The sequence below is a fragment of the Oncorhynchus nerka genome, linkage group LG25, assembly GCF_034236695.1.
Source record: "Oncorhynchus nerka isolate Pitt River linkage group LG25, Oner_Uvic_2.0, whole genome shotgun sequence".
NCBI classification, from domain to species: Eukaryota; Metazoa; Chordata; class Actinopteri; order Salmoniformes; family Salmonidae; genus Oncorhynchus; species Oncorhynchus nerka.
The window spans coordinates 29,080,125-29,107,734 of record NC_088420.1 but is presented as its reverse complement, the minus strand read 5'-3'; the positions used below and the strand labels follow the sequence as shown (position 1 = coordinate 29,107,734).

The 27,610-nt window shown below is 42.1% G+C and overlaps 1 protein-coding gene across 1 annotated transcript in view; it reads left to right on the top strand.

The window, feature by feature from the left end:
- The window catches only part of LOC115109350 (cadherin-13-like), a 635,591-nt gene that overhangs the window by 491,840 nt on the left and 116,141 nt on the right, over positions 1–27,610 (top strand). Inside the window, exon 9 of the mRNA XM_029634155.2 lies at positions 11,393–11,533. Within this exon, the coding sequence (XP_029490015.1) occupies positions 11,393–11,533 (141 nt within the window). The remainder of the gene's footprint in view (positions 1–11,392; positions 11,534–27,610) is intronic.

Genomic DNA, 27,610 nt, shown 5'->3' with positions numbered 1-27,610 from the left:
AGATATGTACTTACTGAACCCTCTCTCCCTCTCTCTCTCCCTGCTGCTTAATCTACCAGAAGGAAGGACAGTGAAAGTGTTTTACAGTCTTAAAGTGGTCCCATATCAACAGAGATACAAAACTCTCTCTATCCCTCTGTCTACCACTTTCCTACCTCAGCAAGGCTTCAGGATAAATGTGTTTGGTTAACTACAAAACTGAAAAAGAGGGCATTATTAATTGATTGAGATTTTTGGGGGGGGGTTCGTTGAAAGATGTGTGAAGATGTCAATGTAGATATCTGAAAGACTAGCAGAAAGTATACACCCTGTTTAACATAAAACATACAGAACACATGAGGGGGTAGGAGACATTCAAAGAGAGACAGTAGGGTGAACAGCGGTGCAATCACAGCCAGGGAAAGTAATGAAAGGGAATGGGATATGATTAAAAGAAAAGAAAAAAAAAAGCATCATTCAATAGCTTAGAACAAAGTTGAACTTGGGCTTTCTTTGATGAGATAGTGAGAGATAGGAAAGAGAGTCATGAAGAAAAACAATAAAAGTGAGAGGTGTAAAGGTGGGAGAAAGTGTTGCTTTGTGAGAAAATGTCATAGGGCTTATTCTATATGACTATCACCCTGTAGCACTCACTTCTATCATCATAAAGTGCTTTGTGCCTGTTAAGTCTCTGTTAAGGACCATATCACCTCCACCTTACCCGACACTCTAGAACCACTACAATTCACATATCGCCTCAACAGATCCACATACGACACAATCATCATTGCACTGCCCTACCGCACCTGGACAAGAGAAATACATATGTAAGAATGCTGTTCATCGACTACAGCTCAGCCTTCAACACCATAGTACCCTCTAAGCTCATCACTAAGTTCAGGGCCCTGGGTCTGAACCCCTCCCTGTGCAGCTGGGTCCTGGACTACCTAACAGGCCGGCCCCGAGTGGTGAAGGTAGGCAACAACAGACCCATCACGCTGTCCCTCAACACGGAGGCCCCAGCCCTCTCCTGTACTCCCTGTTCATCCAGGACTCCTACTAATCATCGAGTTTGCTGACGACACAACATTGTTAGGCCTGATGAGACAGCCTACTACAGGGAGGACCTGCCGGAGTGGTGACAGGAAAATAACAAAATGAAGGAGCTGTTGTGACTTTTGGATATTCAAAATAATTTACTGATTCATTATTGGAATAATTATTTGATCTAATTTATTAATTAATTTGGTTATCTTATCCAAATGAATCTAAGAGGGGCACCCTTAAGGGTTTTGATATAGAGAGATACCTTGAATGAACTCTATCATTAACTGTTATACCAGTCATTCAAAATCAACAAAAGTCTTAATTAGCTGGCAATTGACTATATTCTCATTCTGAACGGTCATCGAGGTCGGAAACTTCAATCATCCAATCGCTTGTAAATTAACTCAACGCCACAAATAATGAATTCAAGGTTTTATTTACTAGACTAAATAAGTTGGGAAATGTGGAAATTAACAGATACAATATAGAGGCAGGGTATATTGGATACAACACAGTTATTGAGGTGACAATCTCCACAGGTCAATATAAATTAACTTCCGTACACAACTCAGCAAATACAACAGTACATACCGTACATTCATCAGACTCGAGATGGTCTTATCAATTGAGAGGGAAACATGAGAGGCTCCACCAACATATGCTTTCACAAACGTGAAATTATAGTTTCATCAACCAGGAATCGCCAGTGGGGCTAGGCTATCAGTTCACATCTGAATGTAAACAATGCAGAGACGGTATTGATCATGGGTTGGTAAATTAGACCTGCTGTCTTACAACTACTCAATAACTTCCAACCACGTTACACACACAATGCCACTTCCATAGAATTGGAACAATGTAACAGGGAAATACTTGTGTGTCAATGTTTTCTGTCAGTGGGATTCTGTTAGGATGAGATGAGTGGTTGGAGGGTGGTAGTCTCAGTCTCTCTCTCGCCAGTGGAGCTGAGCCCAGCGAGATGGAAATAGCTTACAGTCGAAGGAATGATTCCCACGTCTTCCTCTCTTTGTTCTCAGTTCTCAGTCCAGAAAAGTAAAGTCTATTAGAGTTGATTTCATTCTTTCTTTGATCCCCCGGGGTGTATTACAAACTCAGTCTGTCGGTCTTGAATGAGCAACAGTCTGCTCCGCAGGGTCCTCTCTGGTGATTCTTTTGTCTGAGCAGGATAAGGCTTCCTCAATTGGTGTTTTGGATTCCAAGGAGATGGGATTGTTTGTAGCCTTGCCTTGCGGAACTTGATCTCCTTTCTGTTTAGTAAGTCCTCTAATTTATGTGGAGACTCACAGAAGGCTGACTAATGGCCGGACAGTGTGACACTGGAACAACCCGTTGGTCCTAAGAACTCAACACATTTAATGTCCATATGAAATAAACCTTCGATTTCCTCATAAGTGTTCACAGAATGTAAAAAAATATTTTGTACAAGACAAACAATCTCTAAGATGAAGTACACAGCCAGTAGATACCTGTAACGGATCTCTTCGTCGTCTGCGGAGGAGTAGGAAGGATCGGACCAATATGCAGCGTGGTAAGTGTCCATGTTAATTATTTATTAGACTGAACACACAAAACACAATAACAATAACAACGTGTAAGTAAGAAATGAAACAGTTCTGTCACGTGAATACAACTACCCAAAAACAACTACCCACACCCATAGTGGGAAAACAGGCTGCCTAAGTATGGTTCTCAATCAGAGACAACGATAACCAGCTGCCTCTGATTGGGAACCTTAGGCCTAAACAAAGAAACACAACACCTAGACATACAACATAGAATACCCACCCACATCACACCCTGACCAAACTAAAAATAGAAACATACAAAGCAATCTACGGTCAGGGCGTGACAATACCAAACACTTCTTGAGTAAAATCCATACATTTTATGTTACAGTGAAATACCCATTATATTTATTTTATAACAGAACGATCAGAAGAGAAATCTCACATTATGTTTCAGGTTATATCAACATGTCATGAATACAACAGTTTAATACATTGATAAGAAATGTGTTTAATATGTTCTGGCATTATTGGAGCCTTTTTCTCTTTGTTACGGAGAGTGAGGAACAAAAAGTCCCAGCGTTTTCTTTCTTTCTTCTAACACAGCTCTGGCGCCAAAGTCTCTAATAATCACCTCCCCACTCGTGTAATAACCCAGGGAAATCACAAGGTGATCTGCTATTTTTAAGTTGTCTGTCTCCTATCTCCTGATCTCCTCAGGGTCGTAAATAAAGGGCGGTGCATATGAGCTATTGTCCCTGGTGGCCTTTATGGCCCAACCATATCATGGAGCAGGCATTCTGGCTCTGGTAAACCCCTAAGGATGACCCTGGTTCCTGTGTTAACCTGTAATTGTAAATCACCCAAAGGTTTGGCAAGGGGAGTCATCTTCTTTTGAAGGGCCCAGAGTGAAAAGAAATATCTAATGGAATTTTGATTATGGCATCATACCTACTTAGGAAGGTAATGTAGTATCTGAGACAGTGGAACACAACCCCTCTGCCTGACTCTACGCTCCCGTCTCTACTTACTTTGTGATGGCATTATTCCTGAAAGCTGTGGAATTATTTTAAGAGAAAATCGGATAACCACAAAATCGGATGACCACATAATGGGATACATATCTTTAAAAGCCTGTCATTTAATTTGAGATGTTCAATTTAATTTAAGTTTTGTTCAGTCCCGTGGCTGGCTGCGTTTACTGCAATTATGCCATGTTATTCTTTCGTTCTGTGAAAAGATGATTAATGCACTTACAGAGAACATGTTATTCTCCACTTTGGTGTAATTGCTGGCACACTGCGATCTCATTTGTGAATGCTCCTTGACCCTCATATCATGGAAAATATTGCATGTTAGTGAAGTATTCCCAGAGTTCTCTAATAGCGTAAACACGAGAGACACTAGTCATTAAGACGTTGTCACGCCACAGGAAGACTCTGTGGAGTTCTGTGACGTCAGTGAGATGAAGTGTCTCTGAGCCCAGCTCTCTTCCAGATGGAGCTGGGTTTTTTCTCAACTCACAGGTCTGTGGAAGACCATCTGTTTATGAGGGTTTGATATATCCTCAGTTGGCTGTCACAGACACCTCTGTCACCCAGTATCTGTGGCGTAAACACCTACTGTGCTGCTGCTTCCTGTATACATACTGTGTATCTGAAATGGCACCCTATTCTCTATATAGTGGTATACTTTTGACAGGGACACCCTTAAACAGCTCAGTTCATGAGTGAGGAATGAAGATTTGTGTCTGGCGTAGGGTAGAGCATTGTGCGTGGGAGTAGAAGGGAGTGGAGGAGAAGAGTGGAATAGGTGGGGCGTGGGGGTCAAAGTAGCCTAGATTTACTTCACATTGATGTAAAGAGTCTCCCGCTGTGCTGAGGATGTCTCCGTGGAGCGGGGTGGCGAGGCCCAGGAGAGAAAACACAGGGAGATGTAATGAGATACAATGGTAAGAACACTCCTGTTGCATCATACTGTATTCATGGGAGAGCTCAGTGTTTGTACTGTGTATGCATAATCACGGCTAGAGGACTGGACTCCAGGATATTCATGTATTGCACTGTACTGCTTTCTCTAATGTTACAGTGCTGTATGAATGCCACAGTGAAGTATTTGGCTGATTGTATAATGTAATAGTAAAGCAGCTTATGCTTCAGCATAATGGAGAAACATGTGTTTCGGGAACGTAATTCTTAAGTCCATAAACTGTATAAATATACATACCCAGCAGTGAACTTCCAGACAGACTTTATGTACTGTAGCCTACTGTTTCCAGTGTCTATGTTACACTATCACTCTGTGTTGACATGATAATTCAAATGTGCCTGAGGGGCTTCAGGCATTGATCGTCTGGTCTCCCCCTACCTGGGGTCCGATCGATCCCAATGTTATCAGTGATGGGAACAGCAGAGAGGAGAGAAACGGAGCGGGCCCTGCCTACTGCCTCCTCTCCTCTCTTGTTCTCAAAGATCCAGCCTGGCCCCCTTGTTGATAGGCCCTGTTTTAGGCTGTTACTCCCACAATAAAGAGGCTATGTGGGAGAGATTTGATGTGAAAATAGAGAGTTTTAAAGGAGAAATAGAATGGAGGCAGAGAGGGTGGAGGACACAGGTGATGTCACACTCCTGTCTAGTGTTGTTGAGCCACTGCAGCGGGGCCTGGTGTGTTTGTGTGCGTGTGCGTTTGCGCATGTGTGTGTAAGACTGTAACTGTGTGTGTGACTGTGTGTGGTTTACAAAGAGCATCTCTCTAATGAGACCAGTAGAACAGGAGAGACAGTAGAGGGGTTGGACAAGGTTGGTGATGTGGGCAGGGTCATTACACAAATGTCCAATTAGAAGAAGTATTAGTAGTTCCATTTCCTCATCTCATGAGGATCTCATCAGAATTGACTCTAATGGAATAATATTGTGATGATGTCTTTGCGTTGAAACATTTCCGTGATTATGGGTAAAAATGAAGTATCTTTCAGTATAGATTATTTCACTTGCACAGAATAAGTTGTATAGATTCATCTCATAGTGCCTACCCACTAGGCACAACTGGTTGAATCAACGATGTTTCAACGTAATTTGTCAATGTATTGGGACGTTGAATCTACATAAAAAAAATGTAAAGTAATCAACTGTTGTTTTGAGGGTGAAATTTCAACCTCGTGATTATGTCATAATTGTAACCAATTTTCAACATTGACAAACCATGCATAAAATATGTTGAATTTGTACCATTGAAACAACATCATCTCTTTAACGTTGTATCCGCTATAAAAACAATAGGCTGGGCAGCACACCCTGATCTACAGCTATTAATTTGTGACCGACCGGCTCGATTCGGTGTTATGTAGCAAAATTTGAAATTGTGCTTTCTTACATTGGATAAAAGTAGAGAGGTACTGTATATCATACACTACAGTTGAGGAACAATGAGAAACTAAATCTGCTTTGAAAGTTGATACACTTGTAACCCCACTTTTGAGAAAATGGCTTTTGAATGTTTTGGTACACGTACTGGATAGCTCTTCTTTGTCTACACCCATTCAGCATCGTTCACACCCTCTTAAGCAGTGGCGGGAAAAGTACCCAATTGTCATACTTGAGTTAAAGTATAGATGCCTTAATAGAAAGTTACTCAAGTAAAAGTGAAAGTCAGCCAGTAAAATACTACTTGAGTAAAAGTCTAAAAGTATTTGTTTCTAAATATACTTAAGTATCAAAAGTAAATGTAATTTCTAAAAAAAATATATATCAACAGTATAAATCATTTAACCTTTCTAGCGCAGGGGTTCCACTAGCGGAACACCTCAACAACATTCCGATGAAAAGGCAGTGCGCGAAATTCAAATTTTTTTTTTTGAAATATGTAGCTTTCACACAAGTCCAATACAGCAAATGAAAGATAAACATCTTGTTAATCTACCCATCGTGTCCGATTTCAAAAATGCTTTACAGCTAAAGCTCAATATATGATTATGTTAGATCACCGCCAAGTCGAAAAAACACAGCCATTTTTCCAGCCAAAGATAGGAGTCACAAAAAGCAGAAATATAGATAAAAAGAATCACTATCCTTTGAGTATCTTCATCAGATGACACTCATAGGACATCATGTTACACAATACATGTATGTTTTGTTGGAAAATGTGCATACGGGAAAAAGCATAATCTGAGAACGGCGCTCAGCACACAAAACAGCCAGAGGAATAGACACCATTTTGGAATCAACAAAGTTAGAAAGAACACCATAAATATTCAATTACCTTTGATGATCTTCATCAGAAGGCACTCCCAGGAATCCCAGTTAGACAATAAATGACTGATTTGTTCCATAAAGTTCCATCATTTATGTCCAAATAGCCACTTGTTGTTAGCGTGTTCAGCACAGTAATCCATCTACATGAGGCGCGAGCATTTCATCCAGACAAAAACTCGAAAAGTGCCATTACAGTCCTTTAGAAACATGTCAAACGATGTATGGAATCAATCGTTAGGATGTTTTTAACATAAAACATCAATAATGTTCCAACCGGGAGAATTCCTTTGTCTTCAGAAAGTCACTGGAACGAGAGGTAACTCTGTCGGGAGCGCGCATCATGAGACCGAGGCACTATTCCAGACCACTGACTCAAACAGGTCTCATGAGCCCCTCATTTATAGTAGAATCCTCATTCAAGTTTCAAAAGAAAGTTGACATCTAGTGGAAGCCCTAGGAAGTCCATATCGTCCATATCTCAATATGTACTTGGTAGGCAAAGCTTTGATAAACTACAAACCTCAGATGTCCCACTTCCTGGTTGTATTTTTCTCAGGTTTTCGCCTGCCATATGAGTTCTGTAATACTCACAGACATCATTCAAACAGTTTTAGAAACGTCAGAGTGTTTTCTATCCAATACTACTAATAATATGCATATATTAGCATCTGGGACAGAGTAGGAGGCAGTTCTCTCTGGGCACGCTATTCATCCAAAAGTGAAAATGCTGCCCTGCCCCCTATCCCAAAAATGTAAGCATAGCAGACGACACCATTTTCTTGTTTTTAAAATGTATGGATAGCCAGGGGCACACTCCAACACTCAGACATTATTTACAAAATATGTATTTGTGTTTAGTGAGTGCGCCAGGCCAGAGGTAGTTGGGATGACTACGTGTTCTTCTCTTGATAAGTGTGTGGATTTTCCTGCCCTGCTAAGCATTTAAAATGTAACGAGTACTTTTGGTTGTCAGGGAAAATGTATGGAGTAAAAAGTACAATGTTTTCTTTAGGAATGGAGTAAAAGTTGTCAAAAATAAAGTAAAGTACTGATACTCCAAAAAACTACTTAAGAAGTATATGTACTGCTCTTAAGCCTTGGCCCTATCCATCTCTTTAAGGATTCACATGCATGACATCAACAACCTGGTGGTCCAAAACTTGTGTATTTTAACAGCAATAAACCCATCTGGTTCAACATTTATTTAGTATATGTCAATCTAGCAAACCAGGCTACTAAAAGCAATGTTCTAAACATTGTGTCTAGCTTGTTAGCTAGCTAACAGTAAGTTAGGTGGCTAGCCAGTTCAAATAATGACCACATCATATAGCTGACATCGTCTTAACTTGAGCTAATTTGTATTAATTATTACAGGAAAATAAATTCACTACAAGATAATTATTTATCAATTAATGGCAAGCTATTTACAGAAAATAGCAGACTAAATAAAAGCAGGGCATTCTACCAGAGAATGTTTTAACTTTGACACTGTCTCATTGGCCTAACATTATATCCTAATTTGACTTTGGTGCAGGTCATATTGCTCTTCACATTACCATCTCTGGTAAACACACACTAGCTATATCAAATAAAATCTAAGTGTATTTGTCACATGGTACCTTGCATAGCGGAGTATTTTGTTTAGACATGTAGCTAGCTAGCTAAACAATGAACCTTAATCCCAACTCATAACATTACTACCCTGCATGAATCTGCAGGTAGCTAACCAACTAGATGCCTTGTTAGATAGCTAGCTAACATTAGGCTATAACTAACAATGCAAATTGATCTGAGATATGAATAATATTACTACACAGATCATACATGTAACATTAAATAGCGAGCCAGCCATCCAGCTAATATTAGCTAGCTATCTAACAGTACACTTTAACTTGCAATGAAAACAACTTCCTGACAAAATTAGAAGCGTTTAATATCTGAAAACATAGCTAGCTAGACTCTCTTATCCATATACTCGTATACGTGGATAAATGCTTCTCCCTCTCTGTCACGGATGCCATGGTTTTCCTTAGTTTGAAGGTGTTTTATACAACAACATCTCCAGCTCATACTGCGTAGTGGGGAGTGTCTGGAGGGACACACACACAGACACACACAGTGTCATAAAGTCTGTCATTATCACACATCCATTTCAGGGGTTACACTGATAATAATATACAACCCCCTCTGTGTTCTTTTTGCGACCTCCTCCGCATCTTTGCAATCAAACGGCAGAATTTTCTCCATCTCCTTAGCTATCATATTCTGCTTCCACCGGGCTTTCACCACTGATTTAAAAACTCTGTCCTCCAGAAAATAAAGAGCAACACTTTTGTAGTTATTCATGATATCTTTCAGAAAACCTGTGTTAGAAAGGATTACTTACATGTACTATGCAGCCCTTTGTTATAGAGAGAGGTGTGCTACAAGGTAGACCAATCTGGGGCGGCAGCGTAGCCTAGTGGTTAGAGCGTTGGACTAGAGCGTTGGAAGGTTGTGAGTTCAAACCCCCGAGCTGACAAGGTACAAATCTGTTGTTCTGCCCCTGAACAGGCAGTTAACCCACTGTTCCCAGGCCGTCATTGAAAATAAGAATGTGTTCTTAACTGACTTGCCTGGTAAAATAAAAATCTGAACTCCTCTCTTGGCATGTCCAGCCCATGCATTATTACTTTCTTTTTTTATGTAACCTTTTATTTAACTAGGCAAGTCAGTGAAGAACAAATTCTTATCTACTATGACAGCCTAGGAGCAGTGGGTTAACTGCCTTGTTCAGGGGCAGAACAACAGATTTTTACTTTGTCAGCTCAGGGATTTGATATTGTAACCTTCCGGTTACTAGTCCAACACTCGGCTACCTGCCGCCCCATTATCTCAGCCAATCATTGCTAGCGGGAAGGTTTATGTATTTTTACGGGTCAAAGCTAACTTGGCTCGTAATTTAACAAATGTATTCATATTTACAGATAACATACACGTTTGCATTTCTGCCAACAAAAAAAAACGCATTTGCCACTGACTACTATCAATGTGCTATTGTGAGAATCATTATTGATATACCTCTTGGATAATTAAATAAATTGCTATTGAAGTCATTCCAAAGTGTAGGTTTAACAGAGCAAATAAAATGTAATCATACTTTATAAGTCATATCATCAATGATAGTATTTAGGCCTATGTAGCATTTGCAAATTCATCAACAGCTTTTTTTCAAATATACAATGCATAGGCCTAGGGTTTCAAGCTTTGGTTATAAGTTGAATTTAAATCTCCATCTCAGCCAAGAATCAAAGTTAAAGAACAGCACTAGATCAAATCCAACTTTATTCCTGGTAGACCGTTTTGCAGTCCATGTAGAACCCTTTCTACAGAGGGTTCTACAGGAAACCCACAAGAATTCTACCTGGAACCAAAAAGGATTCTACCTGGAACCAAAAGGGGACTGAAGATTACTTTTGGAATGTCTTTTTTCTGTAGTCTGCAGGTGAATATTAACCATGGCTTTAAATACAACAAAATAATTTATGCTGAATGCAGAGCTACATATTCCAAATTGAGCTTGGCATTTAACCTGCACTGCAATCACACTCCACTTCTCCAACGTACACTAATGCCTGGCCAGCTTCTGTCCTCCAGGGTCCCTCCGCACTGCCTTCCCTCGCCTTAGAATTATCCGGGAGAGCCAAGCTCCAAAGAGGATCCTTTCTCTTTTAATGTAGCACATCATGAAAGCTGGGAGAAAAATGTTAATAACGCCGCTTGCATGTCTGCCAAGCATACAAACCTTGATCTTATGTCTTCTGAGCCATTGAAGGGGAAGTATTGAAGCAACTCACCCCCCTAGGTATTTAAAAATGGATGAACGTAAAATACTGTGTGTCGTACTGCCATATGTCTATTCATAATCTTGTGTGCTGAGAGGTGTTCTACACAGACTGTAAATACATTTGTTTGGGGATTTTTTCATCTGGTTTGCAAAAGACCTGGATGCCTGATAGATGCCAATAGTTGATGTGGGTGTTTGTTGGTTTCTATAATGTGATAAGCTTATGTTATAACAGACATTTGACATCTGTTTAGTTATATTTAAATGTCAAGAAATGGATGTCATATTTACTAGACTACAGAGTACTGCACTACCATCCCCAGACAGGAGACCATGCCGTAGCAACACTCTTTTGTTTGTTTTGTGTGTATGAGTCACTTGGGCTATGTGACTATGTGATCATTACACTCCAGTACCTGTCTGGCTCTATGCCTCCAAAAGTCTGGTGCTTTGTTCCTGAGCTTTCTAAGAGGCTTGATAGAAATGTACAAAGTGTCAACATAATAAGACGCCAAGGGGGTGTGTTTTTATTAGAATATGTTTACTCCGAAATGAATCCACACTGGTGTAACAATCATTCAGTCTAAATTGCTTTTTGTCAGTCAGTTAATCATTTGTTATCATTTGTATTCAGTGGATTCATTTGATCTCCCTCAACAAATCCTGTGTCTAATGATGATTCTGTTGTGTGTAACCCCTGAAATGGATGTGTGATAATGACAGACTTTATGACACTGTGTGTGTCTGTGTGTGTGTCCCTCCAGACACTCCCCACTACGCAGTATGAGCTGGAGATCGTAGCCCAGGACATGAAGGGAAGAGACGTGGGACTAACAGGAACATCCACGGCAACCATCACCATCACAGACAAGAACGACCATGCCCCAGAGTTTACCCACTCACTGGTAAGTACCTGCATCCCTGCTTGTTCCCCTGACTCCTGTTCTCTGTCTGTCCTCTTTGTCCCCTGACCCCTGTTCTCTCTCTCTGTCCCCTGAAATCTGTCTGTCCTCTCTGTCCTCTGTCCCCTGTCCTCTGTCTGTCCTTTCTGCCATATCCCCTGTTCTCTGTCCCCTGTCCTCTGTCCTTGTCATCACTTTCTGTCCCCTGTACTCTGTCATCGGTCCCTGTTCGCAGATACAGCTGGTGACGGGCTTGATTCACATCCAGGTGATGGAGTGGGTTACACACACACACACACACACACACACACACACACACACACACACACACACACACACACACACACACACACACACACACACACACACACACACACCAGTTATCCACCATGTCCTCTGCTATCCAATTTAAAATGATAGTGTTATAATTCTCAGAGCCTGCCAGAGGAAAGGCTCAGCTCACATCAGTCGTCATCGTGTGTGTGTGTGTGTGTGTGACCACATGTAATAAACATTACATCACAGTAGTCAGGTGGTAGGGGCTCACAAGGGAGATAAGGAAATATGTGTGTGTTTGTGTGTTGTGCTGCTATGATCATGGTGTTGGTTTCCTTTGTCAGCACAGCCTCAAGGATCTAGTAGAAACCCTGTATGGCACACGTAACCCAGTATCCACCAGCCACACTATCTCCGTCATTCAGAAAAAATAAATGCACTTAACAAACTTAACCTATTTGCCTGTTTGTGCCAACTCATGATGAGTCTTTCAAAAAACTACAACTGTTGCTGTTTTTTTCTTCTTGAGGTGAAGAAAAACACATCAGGCCCTGGAGGAGAGGTCGTAATGTTGAGTTGTGTGGTTTTTAATGGAAATGCCCAGAGCTGTTGTCAGGCTTTGAGACACACCAACCCCAACCTCCACTAGACGGGCTCCCATAATGCATTGCCATGTCAGAGCGTTGTGAGATCTTCACAATGAAATATTCTGGCTGAGTAGGCATGCTGGGTCCGTGCTGAGTGCACTCTGTCCATGTCCTCACTTAATGCCTCCATCTTTCTTCTGGTGATCCGTTTAACAGAGTGGAAAAATGTTCCTTTTAAAAACACAGCCATTTAAGGTGCTAAACTCCTAATATAAGTCCCCACCCACTCAGCAGCCACTAACCTGGCCATGAATCATCTCGTATGACTTCCAACTATTGTGGGTGTGGGTGTCCATGAGCGGGCATGTTAATGTGAATGTGGGCACATTCATAGATATTGAATTCCACTTGGAGTGCAAATATTCTGCACTCTCTTGAAAAACCTTTCAAAATAACATATCCTTCTGGATGTTGGAAAATTTTTCAACTGAAAACTCTGTCTACAAACATAGAAGTGCATCTCTTGCATCGTGTATGTGCTGCATTCACGTTGAGAAAGACATGTTCTGCTTTACCTTTCATTATTCATCAATCAGAGAGGAGCTAGGCTTCCTACCCTGCAGTACAGACAGGTGCTGATAGTGTTGGCATGACACCACATAACACTAGTCTACTTGAAGACGTGCTTAAGTCAACCAGTAGGGGATTCACAAAGTACCCTGCCTAGCCGCCGCACTCTTGAAATAGACTTTAGAACCTATGATTCCCATACAGGGTAGTGAGATATGATAAAGGTCCACAAAGGCAAACGTGGTTTGTAAGGTATTCCACATTCTCTAGTGCTATCTAAACACCTCTCAAAGAGGGAAATTCTGTTGGATTTGTATTCCATATCTTCTCTCTCACACAGTGTGAAACTACTTGGAAATGCACTTAACAAGTTCAGGTTGACTTTAACTCATCAAAGATTCTGAGTGAAATGGACTCGCACAGGTCACCATGCAGTCCCGTGTAGCTGGAGGGCAGGGTGGGTTTAACATAGAACGGACTTGTTTCATGTCTGGTAAAGATGGACAGACTACAGTATATAACAGTGAGTCATTAGTAAATCTATCATAGTGTTCTTGGTTGGTGTATAGGCATACGGATACTATATACACTCATGAGTCTGTCGAGCTACACTATTGTTCTCCTTAGCAAGTTTCTCTGAGGGCCGTGTGCAATCTATCCACCCAACTTTTTTAATCTAAGGCTAAATTGCTCTTTCATACTTACGAATGTATTACATTCTGTGAAGCTTCTTTGGGGAATTGGGATCCACAATGCTTAACTTTTTTTGAACAAGTTCTAATCCCATTTTTATGAGAGTGGAAACAACAAAAGATGATTTGGAATCCCCTTAAAGACAGAATATGTATAGTAGGACATGAATGCCACTCCTGATAAAAACCAACAGCAATAAACCACTGGCTTATATTGTCTTATTGTATTGATTTATTCTGCAATGCAATACTATGCTAATATCTTAGCATAATGATTGACAGATACTTCTGTTGGACCTTGTTCCTATTTGGGGTTCAAAATAAAGATATAGCACTAACCAATACCACTCCGTGCATTGACAACTAACTACACCCCACAGTGTGTGTTACTGTGCATTGTCTGTCTTTGAAATGTGTTTATTGACCACTGCTGTTAACTGACCAATGGACGGACTCTGACTCTTCCTGTCAGTCTACATATCAGCCTGTAGTCTAACTGCTGCTCCAGTACAGCTCTGACCACTGATCCACACCACTAAAACACACATTAGCAAACATTTCAAAGTAGGACCGAGGACCGTAACAGCCCCTATGACACAATTTCTGCTTGACCTGAAGTCTCCCTAATGAAAGCCTGTGGTGACACAGAGAGGATAGGCTGGTGATACTACCTCCTGGTTCAAGTGGATAGTGTACCCCTGCCACCCCCTCACCTGCAAACCCCATCTGGCCCCCATCTGGCCCTGGGTGATAACTGGCATCTCATCGCTGACTAGCCCATTTCATAGTTTCTTAGGCTCCCTGTGTCTCAGTGGCTGCTGACAGCCAATCCATGCCCTTGCTCCCCCATGGTGACGGGAGAATATGCATGCCCTCCAAATGATAATGATATCAAAGCCCCCATGCAGTCTTACATTGTTTATTTTATTTAAATCATCACTGCATGTCTAATAAATCACTGTGTTTTTTTTTTCTCATAAAAATAACTCCAAATGTATTTGTAATAATTTCTTTCCCTGAGCCTCCTTTTGCCATTGAAATGCTCAGTCTGCTCATGTGCGCGTGTTGATACACATTTAAATATATTTGCATACACAGCCCTGATTAGCAGATAGGATCGTCTACACCAGGAGCGTCAAACTCATTCCATAGAGTGCCTAGTGTCTGCAGGTTTTAGACAACCATGTGTGGCGAGTTCCTTACTACTTCAGGCTCCTGAGTGGCGCAGCGGTCCAAGGCACTGCACCTCAGTGCTAGAGGCTTCACTACAGACCCTGGTTTGATTCCAGGCTGAATCACAACCGGCCGTGATTGGGAGTCCCATAATTGGCTCAGCGTCGTACAGATTTGGTTGGGTAGGCCGTCATTGTAAATAAGAAATTGTTCTTAACTGACTTGCCTAGTTAAAAAACGTATTAGTGACCTTAATTCATCATGAGGGATGAGCAAAAAAACAACAGCCACTTGGCCCTCTGTGGAATGAGTTTGACACCTGTGGTCATCTGTGATCTACCCCGCTTATCCATTCGAAGTAGGAGGATACATATGCAAAAAGGAAGACTAGTCATTGGTCAGAATAATCAGAATTTTATTTCATGCTCTGGGTCAAAAACTCGATCCCACCTGAAAAGACACATTCCAGGCAAAAAAATCTTACACTAAACGGGCATTATCATCATGTTTACAATTTGATAGTGTTATTTCGACATCGTAGTGTGGAAATATTGTTGTTTTTTTTAAACGGGAGATTGAGCTTTTGATTGCACTGCCCCTTTAACGGTGATAACTGAAACACTGAGGTCTGTCCTCAGGGCCAGGCTGTGCTAGGCTGGGCTATCTGTCAGGGTTGGGCTGGCTGTCTCAGTGAAGGCTGCCATACGCGTGCCGTCTGTTGCTTTGATAGAATGGGCTGTGTCCGTGTGGGAGGATAGTGATGGGGAGGAGGCAGGAAGAAACCTGGGGTTCAGACCATCTTTATTTCTGCTTGAATGCTTTGTGCTGACAACATATATCCAAATAGATAAGATTTTGTGTGTTTTCCTTGCAACCTATCAAGGTACTGTATATCAAAGTGGCAGTAGTTTAGCTTAACCTTTCCTTTCTCTATCGTATTCAAATAGAAGAAGCCATTTGGTATGAGCGACCATGTGGTGTATAAACATGATCTTAAACCTACAGTGTCTGAAGAGGGCCAATTGCATTCCATATCTTTCCTCATGTCATTTAGATATTGAGATGAATAGGAAACCTCTCATGTTTGCCAGACACTCAGTGGTCCTGAGAGGGTCTGTGTAGAGTGTATGAACACTTGAGTGGTTTGTTCAGAGTAGTGCCGTCCTTCAGGTCTGGAGAACACAAGACGTCTCTTCGGGGAGCACTGAAGAGTCCCCATTCAAATAGCTGATAGCCTTTCTTGTTAAAGTACCATCCTACCACCAACAATACTTTGCTGTATGAAGTTACACATTATTGTATCTACTTTTCATTGAATGTATGACATTTCTGTCCATTGTCTTCCTCAAATGGCCTCACAAGCTTCAAGTGACTGTTAATTAATGTAAGTGATCAAGTACTTTGAAAGTTAAAGCATTAATTTCACCAAGTATGGGTTGTAGTAGCCAAATTGATATTTGTTTACATTTACATTTTAGTCATTGGGGTGGCAGGGTAGCCTAGTGGTTAGAGTGTTGGACTAGTAACCGGAAGGTTTCAAGTTCAAACCCCCAAGCTGTCATGGTACAAATTTGTTGTTCTGCCCCTGAACAGGCAGTTAACCCACTGTTCCTAGGCCATCATTGAAAATAAGAATTTGTTCTTAACTGATTTGCCTAGTAAAATAAATTTAGCAGATTCTCTTATCCAGAGTGACTTACAGTTAGTGCATTAATCTTAAGATAACCACATATTGCAGGCATAGTAAGTCCACTTTTCCTCAATAAAGTAGCTATCAGCAAAGTCGGGGGGAGTGGTCAAATGAATAGTTTATCTGCAAGAACCCAATCCTCAGCCAGATGCATTGTTGGGCTGCCATAACCTTGCATTATCTAGTTAATGACATACATATACTGTCAGCCTAGGCCTTTTCACTTTGTCACAAAGCATGTAACATTGAGGGCCCTTTCTGTGTGTTACACAGTTGCGGCACCCTAACACGATTCACTTTTTCTTGTAAAATAAGTTGAAATTTAAAAACCTTTTGTTGTTCACACTAAGGGGAAAAAAATATCTAAACTGAAATTTAGATTTTCCCTTAGAAATTTAAAGAAATGGCTGGGACGAAATTATTCAAAATTCAAAATAATTTGGTTGAAGGCAAGTGATTCTCATTTAAGTGTAATTTATCTCACCTGACCTGTGGTAAGTTGCAGGTGCTTACTGGGTAAAAATAGTAATTTAAACAGTTTTAAATACACTGCTCAAAAAAATAAAGGGAACACTAAAATAACACATCCTAGATCTGAATGAATGAAATATTCTTATTAAATACTTTTTTCTTTACATAGTTGAATGTGCTGACAACAAAATCACAAAAATTATCAATGGAAATCAAATTTATCAACCCATGGAGGTCTGGATTTGGAGTCACACTCAAAATTAAAGTGGAAAACCACACTACAGGCTGATCCAAATTTGATGTAAAGTCCTTAAAACAAGTCAAAATGAGGTTCAGTAGTGTGTGTGGCCTCCGCGTGCCTGTATGACCTCCCTACAACGCCTGGGCATGCTCCTGATGAGGTGGCGGATGGTCTCCTGAGGGATCTCCTCCCAGACCTGGACTAAAGCATCCGCCAACTCCTGGACAGTCTGTGGTGCAACGTAGCGTTGGTGGATGGAGCGAGACATGATGTCCCAGATGTGCTCAATTGGATTCAGGTCTGGGGAACGGGCGGGCCAGTCCATAGCATCAATGCCTTCCTCTTGCAGGAACTGCTGACACACTCCAGCCACATGAGGTCTAGCATTGTCTTGCATTAGGAGGAACCCAGGGCCAACCGCACCAGCATATGGTCTCACAAGGGGTCTGAGGATCTCATCTCGGTACCTAATGGCAGTCAGGCTACCTCTGGCGAGCAAATGGAGGGCTGTGCGGCCCCCCAAAGAAATGCCACCCCACCCCATGACTGACCCACTGCCAAACCGGTCATGCTGGAGGATGTTGCAGGCAGCAGAACGTTCTCCACGGCGTCTCCAGACTCTGTCACATCTGTCACGTGCTCAGTGTGAACCTGCTTTCATCTGTGAAGAGCACAGGGCGCCAGTAGCGAATTTGCCAATCTTGGTGTTCTCTGGCAAATGCCAAACGTCCTGCATGGTGTTGGGCTGTAAGCATAACCCCCACCTGTGGACGTCGGGCCCTCATACCACCCTCATGGAGTCTGTTTCTGACCGTTTGAGCAGACACATGCACATTTGTGGCCTGCTGGAGTTCATTTTGCAGGATTCTGGCAGTGCTCCTCCTGCTCCTCCTTGCACAAAGGCGGAGGTAGCGGTCCTGCTGCTGGGTTGTTGCCCTCCTACGGCCTCCTCCACATCTCCTGATGTACTGGCCTGTCTCCTGGTAGCGCCTCCATGCTCTGGACACTACGCTGACAGACACGGCAAACCTTCTTGCCACAGCTCGCATTGATGTGCCATCCTGGATGAGCTGCACTACCTGAGCCACTTGTGTGGGTTGTAGACTCCGTCTCATGCTACCACTAGAGTGAAAGCACCGCCAGCATTCAAAAGTGACCAAAACATCAGCCAGGAAGCATAGGAACTGAGAAGTGGTCTGTGGTCACCACCTGCAGAACCTCTCCTTTATTGGGGGTGTCTTTCTAATTGCCTATAATTTCCACCTGTTGTCTATTCCATTTGCACAACAGCATGTGAAATGTATTGTCAATCAGTGTTGCTTCCTAAGTGGACAGTTTGATTTCACAGAAGTGTGATTGACTTGAAGTTACATTGTGTTGTTTAAGTGTTCCCTTTATTTTTTTGAGCAGTGTATATCATACCACAACTGTAGCCTTTTGTCATGTCAAGCATTGGGTCAGGTGGTGCAAGCTCAGTTAGCTTCGTGTTCAGTTAATGTAGTAGTGGTTGTTATTGCATGCCTTTGAATCCTAGCTGATCCTTTCTATCTGAAATGCAAAATATAACCGTTTCTCTGAAAGTGAACTAGAAAAAAAACATTGGAACTTTTTTCATACTTACTTTACATACTGGATGCCTAGAAGGTGTTAAGGCTGAATCTTTAACTGAAACTGTGTACAAAAAAAGGTTGTTGTCCATTCAATAATGACATCACTCTGAGGTGAAGCACACACTGATCACTTTTACTATACATGGTGGCAAACTGTAGTTGGCGAGAAGCTGTTGTCACTAGAGGACTTAATTAGTTGTAAGGTTATAATTGACTGTGGAACTTGTTTTTTGTGTGCCCATCTTTTCCCGTGAAGCTACGAGTTGGCAGTAGTGTGTACATAATTTTCTCTGTGGGTTCAAGGTGCAAACAAAGCTATTTACATTGCCTTCATTGTATATGTACAAAGCAACCTGCATAGCAACACAAGTCTGTTATAGATGTCAGCCAGGTTGTTATGTTCAAGTTTGGTTGAAAAGTATTGATGTTATTTCACTGTCTAGGTTAATGCAATGATTAGAGTCCATTTTACTGTTATAGTTATAACAACTAATAAAGGCAGAGCTGGTTTTCTGTGCCACATGTTCAGCTGAAGTGTATCTATGGGAACAGCTTGAGCTGGATCTCTTCAAATTTAATAATGATGCAGGTAAGCTCATTACCTTCCTTGGCCCATGTATGTAAGATGTAGGAGGAATGGAGAGAGTGAGAGAGTATGTGTGTGTGTGTGTGTGTGTGTGTGTGTGTGTGTGTGTGTGTGTGTGTGTGTGTGTGTTTTTAGGAGGATATTTTCTCAAAATACTGCTAGCATGCTAATTACCCACATACGAATAAGAGCATGCACAGTTCAAATAAATTAACCTTTCAAAAGTATCAAACCTAAGTGGAAAAATAATGAGAAAAGTTGCAGCATAGGATTTTTCTTTGGGGGCTTTTCAGTTGTTTTTGTGAAGTCAGGTCAGATGATGCCAGCAGGCAGAACGGGAGAGAGAACACTACTGTCTGTAGAAAGACATGTACCTTTGAGAGTTAGAATCTTGGCTGTGATGGCAAGGCTCCTTAAGGGAATAGTGTTGTCTCCCCAGGGACTAAAGTGACATGCCACTGTGTGTTTGTTGTCAGCTCAATCTACGGGGCCACAGAAACGTGGCACAAAGCACTTTCCATTAAGATGAACAGTTGCTCTGCTGTATTCTGTGTTCTCTCCTTGCATGGCTGTATCTCTGTCAGACCAACCAAATCAAACCACATTTATATTCATAAGCCATTATGTCTGACGGTCGGGGATCTCTGCACTTTTATCTCTCTTCTCTGCGGTCTGTCAGAGGAAGGGGGGGCTGCCGCCGAGAAGGATGGGTTGAGGTGTAAAAAGATGTGTATGATGGACGTGTGATGGTACAATTTCTATCACTGTGAGAAGAGAGAGAGGTGGAGATAGAGAGATGTTCATTCTCCTCTTCACTCCACTTAACATTAGTGCAGGCTGAGAGGAAGGCCAGGGACTGACAGACAGGCAGTGTAGACACCACTCATTGACAGCACATAGAGAGGACATCTCAACTGAAATAAAGCCAGGGTCGCTGCCTTCCAACAGGCTCATAGTGCCAGGTGGCATTGCATGATGAATGAAGGGGGGAATGGGTATTTTCCAAAATGGTGTTAATGAGGTTTGATATTTACCCCCTGCTCCAATTATACAGCCAGATTAGATCAATATGCATGCATTGTCAGAAACAAATGGTGAGTGCACGGAGAGATAAGACAGGACATTTTTACAGTTAACAAGCAGTATGTGTTGTAGCGATGGCCCTTTTTTTCAGACACACACATAACCACACACACACATTGTAGAAGCACACATACCCAGGAGAGCCTGAGTTGGTGGTTATTTCCCCCATTCTCTCACACCGCTGGTTGCTTTGTACACTCAGTGGTATTGGGGTCTTATCAGTAGCAGGGCAGGGCTAAGTGGCAACAGCCCAGAGATTGAATACATTCATCTGACAGCATGGCTGAGATGGGAGACTGAGGTCTGGTTTGTCGCTATAGCAGCTTGTTAATCAGTGTGTGGTGTAAGAGAGGAGACATAGAACAGGATGTCATGGTGCTCAGCAACCTATCATGTTCTCTTCCATTGAGGATCCCGTTTGAGGTTTAACATCAGGACAGGGTCTCTCTCTCTCTCTCTCTCTCTCTCTCTCTCTCTGTGTGTGTGTATTTGTCTCTCTCTCTCTATCTCTCAATTCAATTCAATTTAAGTGTTTTATTGGCATGGGAAACATACGTTAACATTGCCAAAGCAAGTGAAGTAGATAATAAACAAAAGTGAAATAAACAATAACAATTTACAGTAAACATTACACTCACAAAAGTTCCAAAATAACATTTAAAATGTCATATTATGTGAAAATAGTAAAAGCGCAAAAGGGAAAATAAATAACATAAACATGGGTTGTATTCTAGTGGCATCCGGTCACAAATCTTGCTGCTGTGATGGCACACTGGTATTTCGCCCAATAGATATGGGAGTTTATCAAAATTGGGTTTGTTTTCGAATTCTTTGTGGATCTGTGTAATCTGAGGGAAATATGTCTCTCTAATATGGTCATACATTTGGCAGGAGGTTAGGAAGTGCAGCTCAGTTTCCAACTCATTTTGTGGGCAGTGTGCACATAGCCTGTCTTCTTGTGAGCCAGCTATGCCTATGGCGGCCTTGCTTAATAGCAAGGCTATGCTCACTGGGTCTGTACATAGTCAAAGCTTTCCTATTTCCTATGTTTCAAGTAATTATCTTTTATTTTTCTCATTATTTGGTTGGGTCTAATTGTGTTGCTGTCCTGGACCTCTGTGGGTCTGTTTGTGTTTGTGAAGGGAGTTCCAGGACCAGCTTGCTTAGGGGGATCTTCTCCATGTTCATTTCTCTGTAGGTGATGGCTTTGCTATTGAGGATTTGGGAATCATTTATTTTTAGGTGGTTGTAGAATTTAACGTCCCTTTTCTGGATTTTGATAATTAGCGGGTAACGGCCTCATTCTGCTCTGCATGCATTATTTGGTGTTTTACGTTGAACGTGGGATATTTTTGCATAATTCGGCATGCATAGTCTCAATTTGGTGCTTGTTCCATTTTGTGAATTCTTGGTTGCTGAGCGGACCCCAGACCTCACAACCATAAAGGGAAATGGGTTCCTTGACTGATTCAAGTATTTTTAGCCAGATCCTAATTTATGTACCTTTTGATGGCATAGAGGTCCTTCTTACCTTGTCTCTCAGATCATTCACAGCATTGTGAAAGTTACCTGTGGCGCTGATGTTTAGGCTGAGGTATGTATAGTTTTTTGTATGTTATAGGGCAACGGTGTCTCGATGGAATTTGTATTTGTGGATCTGGCAACAGCACCTTTTTTGGAAAACCTTTATTTTGATCTTACTGAGATTACTGTCAGGGCCCAGGTCTGACAGAATCTGTGCAGCAGATCTAGGTGCTGCTGTAGGCCCTCCTTGGTTGGGGACAGAAGCTCCAGATTCTCAGCAAACAGTAGACATTTGACTTCAGGTTCTAGTAGGGTGAGGCTGGGGGCTGCAGACTGTTTTAGTGCCCTCACCAATTCGTTGATATATATGTTGAAAAGGGTGGGGCTTAAGCTGTCTCACCCCATGGCCTTGTGGAAAGAAATGTGTGTTTTTTGCCAATTTTAACCGCATACTTGTTGTTTGTGTACATGGATTTTATAATGTTGCACCACTTTCATGAGAACACTTTGCCTTTGTTTTGCTTTGTTTGTTTGTCAAATAGGGTGTGCAGGGTGAATACATGGTCTGTCATGCGGTAAAAAGCCAATTTGACATTTGCTTAGTACATTGTCTTCATTGTGGTGGAAATGTACAAGTCTGCAGTTAATGATATTGTAGAGCATTTTCCCAAGGTTGCTGTTGACGCATATCCCACGGTAGTTATTGGGGTCAAATTTGTCTCCAATTTTGTGGATTGGGGCGATCAATCCTTGGTTCCAAATATCGGGGAAACTTTCGGAGCTAAGGATCTTGTTATAGCCAATTTGAATTTGTGGTCTGTATATTTTATAATTACTTTGAGGATACCATCAACCCCACAGGCCTTTTATGTGTTGAAATTCATTCAATGTAATTGGAGAATCCAGTGGGTTCTGGTAGTCTTTAATAGTTGATTCTAAGCTTTGGATTTGATCATGTTTTTCCTGTTTGTTATTTGTTATAGGGCCAACAAGATTGGAGAAGTGGTTTTCCCATACATCTCCATTTTGGATAGATATCTCTTTGTGTTGTTGTTTGTTTAGTGTTTTCCCAGAAGTGGTTAGATTCTATCGATTCTTCAATTACATTGAGCTGATTTCTGTTATGCTGTTCCTTCTATTTTCATAGTGTATTTCTGTATTGTTTTAGTGATTCACCATAGTGAAGGCATAGGTTCATGTTTTTGGATGGATTTTTTTATTTTGGGGATATATATGTATATTTTTATACCAGACAAAAGGGTGCCTCCTACTGGCCCTCCAACACCACTTCTAGCAGCTTCTGGTCTCCCATCCAGAGACTGACCAGGACCAACGCTGCTTAGCTTCTGAAGCAAGACAGCAGTGGGATGCAGGGTGGTTTGCTGCTGGTTTCTCAATTTATTTCTTAGGTTTTTGCATTCTTCATCAAACCATTTGTCATTGTTAATTTTCTTCGGTTTTCTATTTGAAATGTTTAGATTAAGGTCTCTCTCTCTAAGTATTTGCTTCTCTCTCTCTCTCTGTATTTGTCTCGCTCTCTGTGTTTATTTTTCTTTCTTTCTCTTTCTCTCCTTCAGAATAACATTTTGTTACCTTCCTCAATAGCCTAAATGACTGCGTTGTTTAAAGTGTGTTTTTGAAAATGGTTCTTGGCAAAAATCTATGTTTTTGCTCACGGTGTTGGGAGATCGAGTGGTAATCTATGACACAATACCATCCTGACAGAATACACTGTGATCTGGGATACAACACTTTCCTTTAACATAGTGTTCTGTGTTTGAAATGTTAGACTGTACGCTGTGATACAGTAATGGTCCTAACAGAGAGAGAGGGAATTGCTGTTGGCTGGATGCAGTAATGCTTCTAGAGTGTTCCGCTTCACAATGCACCATGCAACAGTGTTTGCCAAGCAGAATACATTTCTGATATAAATCTAATTAAGGGCTGCTACAAAAACAGGGTCCTTTGTGTGTGTGTGTGTGTGCTTGCATGCATATGTCTGTATCTCTTTCTTTCCACACAAACTTTACATTCAGGTGATGTGAGCTATGGAATATTTTAGTGCTGCTACTTCACCCCGGATAGCCTCAGTACAGCCCTCAGACTTCTTAACCTGGCATTCACAGAGAGACAGATAGGGAGTCTGTGTCTCAAATGCAGCCGATGGACCCTGGTCAAAAGTAGTGCACTATAAAGGGAATATGGTGCCATGTGGAACACAACCAGTATTAGTGTCCCCTGGCCGCATGTTCTCTCTGAGTCAGATCATTCCCAAGAGAGGTGAACATCACCACGCCCCACCCCATCCCCTTGGGGCTGAATGAGGACAGCCTTCATACTGTGTTGAACAGGGATGATAGCAGGGTCTGGTCAGATGGGCCTGGTCAAGCCTAAAATAAACACTCCATCCACACCAACTAGCCTGGGAGATTGGCCTGGATGATGCCTTTGAAAGGAGACAATCTCTGGAACTAGGGGACAGAGAACTGCTGACTGCTGATTGAAACCGACCTCTCATTGCTTGGAAGAGGGAGAGAAGTCAAAGAGAGAGAGAAGAGAGAGAAAGAGAGAGAGACAGACAGACATGTCATGAGCAGATGAGCTCCTGCATGTTTCAGCATGTTCTTAAAATATATAGAGATTTAGAGTTAGATAAACTTTGATTTTTTTTGTCAGGGACATATACAGAATGCTACACTCTACAACATAACCTTCACTCAAAATCAAAACTCAAAACCTACAACCTGATTTTGGATGGGATTACTGAATCACCTGGAAGGCTTACAACTACCAAAGATTATTATTCCAAAGCTATACAGCAAATGCTCTGGTAAACAACAGAAACCTGAAAACACCATCCAACCTGAGTGAGTATGTTTAGTCTGAAGCTATATTTTATTTCCAAACGCCAAGAAGAAAAATACATTACATTACTTTATAAGGACTGAATGCTAAATGAAGGCTGCTAAACTTGATACAACTTCAATTAGTACTGACGTGTCAAGTGAGAGGTGTCAGTCCTTCAGCACAACAATGGCAGGAGAGTCTCACAGTCTACTCCAACCTAATGGAGAGGCTTTAGAAGCTGCCTTCCGCTGTTAATAGATAGGTCAAATACAGTGCCCTGTGTATGTGAAGAATAATAAGACAAGAAATGAGTACAAAATGAAGCTCCTTATGAAATATAGAGACACTTTTTGCTGACTATTATAAAAATGGGAACATCAGCAACCTCATCTTCCACACAAACCATCCCCTGGCATGGCACAGTGCTATGTCAACACACTACCCCTCTGTTAAGAGGGAGGGTGTTGCTGATGGGTGGAATTTCAAGATACTTGACAACGAGGACTAATATACATTTCTATAGGTCTTCAACAGTATTGGTACAGGGCAACCCCAAACAGTTTCAGCTGGACTTCCACCTAATCAAAGAATTAGCTCAGCAGGAGAAGCTCTCCCTTGAGAAAGATACCCCCACCCCGAGCAGGTCAGACCAGACCTCTTCATTATATAACCCCACAGACGAGCAACCCCAAGCGAAAAGTCAACCTCCCAGCACATAGTTCTACTCCCTTATTGAAATGAAGGATACATTTACCCAGCTGGAGAAAGGCAGGTGGATCTGGAACAGCAGGTGATTACATTCCAGTCAGCACAGACCCAGACAACAGTCCAGCCCAACACCCCCTTAACCAGACCCGGAGTGCTGGAGATGGAGAGAGACATATCTGCACTCTAGACTGTGGTGAGACAACTTTAACATGATAAAAAGCATGAGCGGGAGAAGAACAGAGATCTAGAGGAGAGGATCAGACTTCTGGAGGAGAGGGTGAAGGGATGGCGTGTGACAGAGAACAACCTGCTAGAGAGGTGGCCACCCACGCAGAGAATCCAGCAGAACAGCTCACCTCAGCTCCCAACAATAGTCTTGACACCAAAGCAGAACAGTCCACCCCAGAGCCTGACCACAGCCTCGACATCACAGCGGGACAGACAAATGAAGAACCCCAAGCACAGGGGCTTTCACCCCCTCTGAGCACCCCCCCTGTCAACCCCCCCCCCCCCCCCACTGAGGACATACACATGACACAGATTGTACTCCTTATGGACTCAAACAGGAAATATATACAATAATTTTTAGGGCACACCCAGCGTGCCCTAGACCTTTTGTCTGAGGACCAACTAGGTTCACCTAGCCACATAATAATACACACAGGCACAAACGACCTGAGAGCCCAGCAGGAAAGGGTGGCCACAGCATTCAAGGGAGCGATAGAAAAAGCTTCTTCTACAGCGGGTAAACAGCGGTTAAACGCAAGTATTTCCTGTGAATGTGCCTCAAAACCAAATGTTTACCTGGCCCACCACTCCACCCTGGACTTGAACAGCCTTTATGACCACGACCACCTATACAAGGCAGCAGTGCCCACATTCGCCTGGACCCTAAAGGACATCGCTCTTTAACGCAGCCCCAACTTCACACAGGAGAATAGATCTATAGACGCCCCGCCCAGACCAGCGAGACACTCTCCCAGACCTGCGGGGATCGTAAAATCGTAAATATAGACATTGTCATCCTACAAGAAACATGGTATAGAGGAGACGGACCCCCTGGTTGCCTTCTAGGTTACAGAGAGCTGGTAGTCCCATCCACCAAACTACCAGGTGTGAAACAGGGAAGGGACTCAGGGGGTATGCTAATTTGGTATAGAGCAGACCTAACCCACTCTAATAAATTAGTCAAAACAGGAACATTTTACATTTGGCTAGAAATTCAAAAGGAAATTATCTTAACAGAGAAAAATGTCCTCCTGTGTGCTACCTATATCCCCACACAAGAATCCCCATACTTTAATGGAGACAGCTTTTCCATCCTGGAGGGGGAAATCAATCATTCCCAGGCCCAGTGACATGTACTAGTCTGTGGTGACCTAAATTCCAGAACCGGACAAGAACCTGACACCCTCAGCACAAAGGGGGACAAACACCTGCCTGGAGGTGACAGCATTCCCTCCCCCATATGCCCCCCTAGGCACCACTATGACAACATGACCAACAAAAATGGGTCTCAACTCCAGCAGCTCTGTCGCCCGCGATGTATGTACATAGTCAATGGTAGGCTTTGAGGGGACTCCTATGGTAGGTACACCTATAGCTCATCTCTTGGCAGTAGTACTGTGGACTACTTTATCACTGACCTCAACCCAGAGTCTCTCAGAGTGTTCACAGTCAGCCCACTGACACCTCTATCAGATTACAGCAAAATCACAGTCTACTTGAACAGAGCAATAGTCAATCATGAGGCATCAAAGCCAAAGGAACTGAGTAATATTAAGAAATGCTATAGATGGAAAGAATGTAGCGTGGAAACCTACCACAAAAAAACAATAAGGCAACATCAAAGTCAATCCCTTTTAGACAACTTCCTGGACAAAATGTTCCACTGTAATAGTGAAGGTATAAACCTGGCAGTAAAAATATTAGAAGTATATTTGACCTCTCAGCTTCCCTATCAAATCTACAAATTTGAAGCAGAAAACTGGAGAAAATGGTGTTGAATGCCGAGCTGTAGTC